At 35.2% G+C, this 6,886-nt stretch overlaps 1 protein-coding gene across 1 annotated transcript; it reads right to left on the reverse strand.

The window, feature by feature from the left end:
• Positions 1-938: 938 nt before the first annotated feature.
• LOC130683184 (prorelaxin-like) lies at positions 939-6,547 on the reverse strand. Its single transcript, XM_057499435.1, has 2 exons — positions 6,170-6,547; positions 939-1,313 (listed from the first exon to the last, which is right to left on the reverse strand). The coding sequence occupies exons 1-2, from the start codon at positions 6,372-6,374 to the stop codon at positions 976-978; spliced, it is 543 nt and encodes a 180-aa protein (XP_057355418.1). The 5' UTR covers positions 6,375-6,547; the 3' UTR covers positions 939-975.
• Positions 6,548-6,886: the final 339 nt, after the last annotated feature.

The following is a 6,886-nucleotide window of genomic DNA, read 5'->3' on the forward strand; positions in this document are numbered from 1 at the left end:
TTTCCATATCATTTCGCAGTTATTTCGTTACAGAAATGGTTTGTAAATTCTAAGAGTGAACATGAAGTATGTTCCCCTACCAAACCATTTCTTCTTTAACATAGAACAGTGAGTTGTTAACTCTCCTCTGTATATACCATTGCTTCTATATTCTATATATATATAATTCTGTATATATATTCTCTTATATATATGTTATTCATTTTTCTCCTTAAAAAACAATATGTTTTTTAGTGTCCCAGATGGTAGAATTAGGAAAGAAACTTAGTTTGAAAAATCCTTGAGTTTATATTGCCCCTATTAAATTGAGTCGATTTAGTTTCCAGTCTGATTGTTTACAATTAGTTGTTTAACAAGGCACAATTCTTTTAAATTCAATCTATTGGAGAAGTCCAAGTTTTGTGACTCTTTACACAGATGATCTAAGAGTTAATATCAATAAAATATTTTGGTCCATTTTATATACCTGGTGTTAGGCACTGTGTGACTTGAGTTATTCTTTTATCTTTTGCTATTAAAATAATTTGTTTGATAGAAAATGGTGAAAGAATATTTGCTTATAGGTATGGAATAAAAGGAATGGATCATAGATTATAATTTATCAAATAGAACTTTCAAAAATAGACTTGTCCACTCTCACTAATTGAAGACATAGAATTTTACTAAACGTCTTAGAAATTTTTTTTAAAACTTGCTTTAATTGTTTGTGGTGAAAGTGATAAAGAAGCAATTAACAGCATTAAAAAAAGAGTAATATAACTGTACCACTAATGAAAAAAGGCAAACATACTTCTTTGCATAAAAGACTTTATTATCAGAAACTACAATATTGAAAGGAACATTTTCTTTTGCACCGAGAAAATTTCCCAAACACTAGTAATTTCTCGTTTTCTAATATTGGGGAGACAGAGGCATCAGTAATATGTAATTGAGAATACATTTGAGTATTAGAAGAAATACAGAAATATTTTTATCTCAGCATATTTTAGAAAGTTCTTTTACGCTGCAACCTATTGAACAACACTTGTCTGCCAGTGATATAAGGACCTGTCTCTCTTCTCGGGAATGCTTCTCTAAGCCTGAGTTTTTTAATTCTGAATTATTGTTTTCTTTTTCATTTTGTCTCCTAAGAATATTTTTCTGGAATTCTTCAAAGTTAAGATGTGTATCCCTTAATGCAGGTTTTTGTAACTCTGGCAGTGATAGCTGTTTCTCAGACAGTGTTTCATTTGTCTTCTGTGGCAAATGGGGAATGAATTCCAACATCTTATTTAAGGTTTCTGCATCTTCGGTAATGGAGGATGGCATGATTTCTAGGTTCACAAAAGGGGGGAAGAGAAAAATATTTATGTTAAAGAACCAAAAAAAACCTACAAAATTTTGCATAGATATAAAGGAAAACATTGCCTCAATAGAGTTAAACATCAAAACAGAATCAGCAAGTATCCTGATATCTAAACAAGCTGGTGTTTTGTAGTTGGGAGCTTAAGTATTATAACATTATAATTGCTTTACTCTACTTAGACCCTCCGTCATCTCTCCTCAGTTCCTCTTAATATTCTGTCATAGCACTTTAGACTCCACCTGACATTTCTGAAGTCATCTTGTGTCTGAAAAATGCTGTTTGACCATAGATGAATGTTTCGTACCTGAGTAATTTTCTTCCATTACTTAGAAAATTCCGAGTTGTGACAGTAACCCTTGAAAAGCATGTTATTTATTTTAAAATATCAAATGTTCCATGGTCCCAAGTTACTATTCCAAGATGAAGTGTAAAAACTGGCAGAATTTCCAAATGCTATGATCTCACACCCTTGCGATCTCTGACATTCCTCATATATCTATTTAACAATTTCTTTGTCCCAGAGTATTTACTCCAAATCAGTAGTATTTTACATTAAATAGAGAACTAGGTTAAAAGAACACTAACCAAATAATCTCACCTTTAAGAAAAGATTAGTATCTATTGTGGTGTGTGTGTACTGACTCACATACTCTGATGGTTTTCGTTCCAGTGCTATGGATTATGCACTGAGCAAGTTCTGTACGTTCCCTACGAAAGAAGCCTGTTCTTAAACAACATCCCAGGATGGGCACATATGAAGGTTGGTACTTGGACTGGGAACTTTGCAGGAATCAGCTGAAGTCTTCCTTGTTTATATCCATTAAGTTCAGATGAATATTTATTGTTCACATGTCTCTGGCACTGCCAGATTGGGGATATAAATAAAAAGAAAACATATTTCCTGTTCTCAAAATACTTTCAGTCATGTGAATTTTCTGCTAACCTTATCTATCCTACTAACATAATTTTGAGTCTTATCACCAAAAAATTAGAAGCACAGATAAATAAACATAAATTACAGCATAAACCTTGATCACATCATTAACAGCAAAACTGTCCTTTTCCGAAAGCTTATTAGTAAGACATTACTCTTCGAACAGTGGAAACAATGAGGCCAAGAGACATAAATCTAAGCTTGGAAGTTGGGCTTCTGGGTAACCTGAGCAGAAAAGCGACTGAGTAGGAAAAAAAACATGCCTTCACCCAGGTATGAATGGTCTGGGCTGGTCCACTTCCTATGAGTTCTGTAGTAAGAGTTTTAAATGCTCTCCTTTCAACCAACTTCAACAGTTGTAGTTTTCCGTGAAAAAAAAACCAGTATTTTTCCTTCCTCCTAATGGTCTCTTTTATTTAAGTTATAAACTGACAATGACAGATGAGAATTTATACCATTTTTTAGTAGAAGTTTTTTCATTTTCCCTCAGTAAAACATCATAAATTTCATTCTTATGATACATTCTCTTTGCTCTAACTTAAACTTTTTGCAGTTTAGAGCTTATTGAATGCAGAGAAAAGCTGATAGTAGCTTCCCACAAATGAATGAGCCACACAAAGTAATTGTACTGTGTACTATGTTTATTCGGAAGCTAGTTTTGAGCATTCTTTTTTTTCTTTTAACAATTTAAAAACCCATTATGTGGAAATACTTTTTGAAGTTTCAGAAAATTCATAAAAATATAACAGAATTCCCATATAATATGTTGTCTTTTAATTTTTGGTGTAAGAACATTTAGCATAATACCTGCCCTTTAAACAGAATTTTAAGTTTCCAATATAGCAGTTATCCATACATACAACCTTCTACATCAGATTTCTAGAACCAGTTCACCTTGAATAATTGAACTTTATACACATTTATTAACTACTCCCTATTTCTTCCTTCTCCCAGTCCCTTGCAACCACTACTGTATTCTTTGCTTCTATGAGTTTGACTATTTTAAATACTTGTAAGTGGAATCATGTAGTATTTGTCCCTCTGTTACAGGCTTTTATTTGCATAACATAGTATTTTCCAGGTTCATCCATGTTATTGCATATTGCAGGATTTCCTCTTTTTCAGGCAGAATAATATTCCATTACATGTATATGCCCACATTCTTTATTCATTCCTCTGTGGATGGACATTTAGTTGTTTCCACATCTTAGCTACTGTGAATAGCACTGCAATGAATGTGCAAGTGAAGTATCTTTTCAGGATTCTGATTTCAGTTCTTTTGGATAAATACCCAGAAGTGGGATTACTGGAACATATGGTAAATTTTATGTGTTTAGGAACCTTCATACTATTTTCTATATGGCTGCTTTCCCACCAACAGTATACAAGGGTTCCAGTTCCTCCATATCGTCAACAATACTTTGTCTTCTTTTGTTGATAAGGGCCATGCTGTCAGGTGCAAAGTATATCTTATTGTGGTTTTGATTTCTATTTGCCTGATGATTAGTGATGTGGAGCATCTTTTCTTCTTCCTGTGGGCTATTTGTATGTCTTCTTTGGGTTAATGTCTATTCAAGTGTTTAGCTCCTGTCTTAATCAAGTTACTAGTTTTTTTTCAATTGAGTTATAGGGGTACTTTACGTGTTTTGCAAATTAACCCCTCATCATAAATGTGGTCTGCCAATATTTTACCATTCCATAGATTGCCTTCTCAGTCTGTTGATTATTCATTTTGCTGGGCAGAAGCTTTTTTTGATTTGCTGTCTTCACACTTCCTAATACTGCTTTTATTGCCTCTATGATACCCTTTTATTAAAATTATGTTTTCAATTGGAAACATTTGCAATCCACAACTTTAGGTGCTGGAATCTAAGTAATGTGTAATATTCTAATCTCCCTGACTCATACAAACACCTATTAATCACTATATTTTGGAGTAAAATCTCACCAGCATAGACCTCTCATACGTTAAAATATGTACTTTTAGAAGTGATGCAGTAAGTGTTACTTCTGCATACATTGTGGGGGACATGGTTAGCTAATAATTCAATAATGTAAGCACAAAACTAAAAATCCCGCTTTTAAAACGTATGAATCCCAAATTATTCACGTGTATTTTAAAGATGATTCTTAACTAGTAATTTAAACTTTCTCTTGATCCTTACTTGCAGGCAATATTTTGTTAGGTTATTTACACTTAAATTATGCACTGAGTAGCAATAAAGACAGTTCTTTTAAAATACTTTAATATCACAAGTCTCTCCTACAGAAATATAATTTTGGCCAAATATCTATACATAAACATGCACAATGCAACAGCTGGGAAAGGAAGCCATGTCCACTAAGAATTGCTAACTATATATGGTAGATCTATGATACTGCATATTGTAAGGAAACTTAAAATTGTGTCTTTGGAGAATAATAGTGTGAGAAACTTCTCACAGTATAATGTTAAGTGAAAATGCAGGAGATATTCATATACATCTCCAAATGTTAATATGCTTTCTAGTTCCTCACTTAATATACATATTTTCATTTTCTTATTAAATTCACAAATGTTTTCACATCTTATTTCGTATGTAAGAGTTCTCATCATTTTCTCCTTGTTGTATAATGTATATTTTCAGTCTTTGATATAAACATATTATTTATCCAGAAAAAGTGAATTAATGAAGCAAATGCAATGCAATCCAGACTTCCCTATTTTGAATCAGTAAATTCCTAAACTCTGTAGTAGTTTTCTATTTATACTATACAGGAATTATGTAAAAACTTATATGAAATCAATGAATCTTTGACCAATAATGTAGAAAAATAGTTTTATAATTCTGCTTTAAATCCCATAAGAGGGTCAACATACTTAGTGTGCAAATGATTTTACATGAGTGTTACTCAGACACAGGATATGCATATGGCATATAAAATATTATTGTGGTTTATCATAAATTGCATATATGTTATGAAAGATAAAAGAATTATTCATAATTGAGGTTCCCTTCTCTGAGTTTAAAATGATCCCTGACATTGATAAGATTAGCCTATTCTTCTTTAAAAATTCCACTGCTACCTAAAGTTCGCTTCTGGTTTCTGTGTATAAATGCTCTATAACTAACAGTATTTTTTGATAATTCCAAATTTGAGCAGTAATCAATAATGAGATCTTGCTTTTGAAGGTCTTGCACCTTACAAGTACCTAAAGCATCAATAGGAATTCCATCTGTGTTTGTCTCAAGCGCAAACTCCCCTTGATTCTTGGTCCCCTTCAGTTCCTCCTGTAGGCTGTCAGGCCCTTTGCTTTCTCGCTCCCTTCTCTCACAAATGAACTTCAAGACCTGGTTCAAAGAGACTAGGGTCTCCCCTTTAGTGAAGTTTACAAGTAAAATTAATATTAAAAATAGAAAGTTTTCAATGGCATGGGCCACAGCCAAGCTTTTCTACAGAGGAAAGTCCTTTAAATCTAAAGGCCTTGGTGTTAACTACTCCGAGATCCTATCAGTGGTCTGCAGGTTCTGCCCCGTGCCTCTTGGCCTGCACAAGCACTTGATAACCTGCTCATACATCACTGGTTGCCCCAGTCCTCTCAAGTCAAGATGCCCTGCATAGTTTCTGGGGTCCAGCATGCCATCTGTCTGGCCCATGGTTCCTTATACTGCGCACCTGCGGGCAGCCTCACCTCCTCTGTGGCTTCCTCCTGCTCCCAACTGTGTCACCCTGACTTCCAGGAGGTCAGGGGGACCAAATGCCTCTCAGGTGAGTCTGTTTGCTGTTCCTGCTACTTCCCTTCCCTCTGCTGAGATTCCTTCATGGGACCCGTACTAGAAAAGCAAGTTGCAAGGGAAAACTAAACATTTTGGCATGTGCAGCCTCAAAGCCAGGGCAGGAGCTCTCACCTGCGAGCTGTTCAAATTCCAGCAGAGGCTTCTGGCCTTGATCCCTTTTTCTCCAGGGCATGGTACCGCAGAGCTCGATCCGGATGCGGACTAATTCTCTGCCGCATGCTCGAATAAGCTTGTCTGTCTCTCCTGGGACCTCTCTGGGAAATTGGCTCAATAGTAGCCAGATTCCTAGCAGGTGGGACAAGAACAGGTGCAGCATCCTGGACCTGATCTCTGCTGCTCGGGCGTTTCAGCCTTTCTCTAGAAACTGTTGTCGCTTACTGGCCTCAGCCTGTGTGTCAATCCTGCACTTCAGGCTGCTTTCCCTGCCTGGCTCCCAAAAGCTTTTATATCTCTTGGACTAGCACTTAGATCTTGAGTCACTGGTCCAAGATCCACACCTTTCCCCACCCAAGTCCTTGGAATGCTTCCCCTTCCCCCTTCTCTCTTCCCAACTTTCCTACATTGTTTGCCCATCTTTCTGTTCTTGATCCTATTGAAGTTTTAGTTTTCTTTTTTCTTACTCTCAAGCCACTTGTATACCTAAAGTTAATATTTGACTTATTATAAAAGATGGGCACAGCCATTATACTAAATTCTATAAAGAAAAATAAAATTGAACTCACCCATTCTCTCACAAACCAGTGTTTTCCAGCATGAACATTTGCTGAAAAAGATTATAATCTAAATAAGATAATAGACTAAGAAGTGTAGTGTCCGATGTATCAATCC

Source organism: Manis pentadactyla, chromosome 3 (genome assembly GCF_030020395.1).
Source record: "Manis pentadactyla isolate mManPen7 chromosome 3, mManPen7.hap1, whole genome shotgun sequence".
In the NCBI taxonomy this organism is placed as follows: domain Eukaryota; kingdom Metazoa; phylum Chordata; class Mammalia; order Pholidota; family Manidae; genus Manis; species Manis pentadactyla.

Coding starts and splice junctions, on each gene's coding strand:
- LOC130683184 (XM_057499435.1), bottom strand. CDS start 6,374: ATGCTGCACCTGTTCTTGTCCCACCTGCTAGGAATCTGGCTACTATTG. Junction 1,314..6,169: donor GGAATTTGAACAGCTCGCAG/GTGAGAGCTCCT, acceptor TTGTGAACCTAG/AAATCATGCCATCCTCCATT.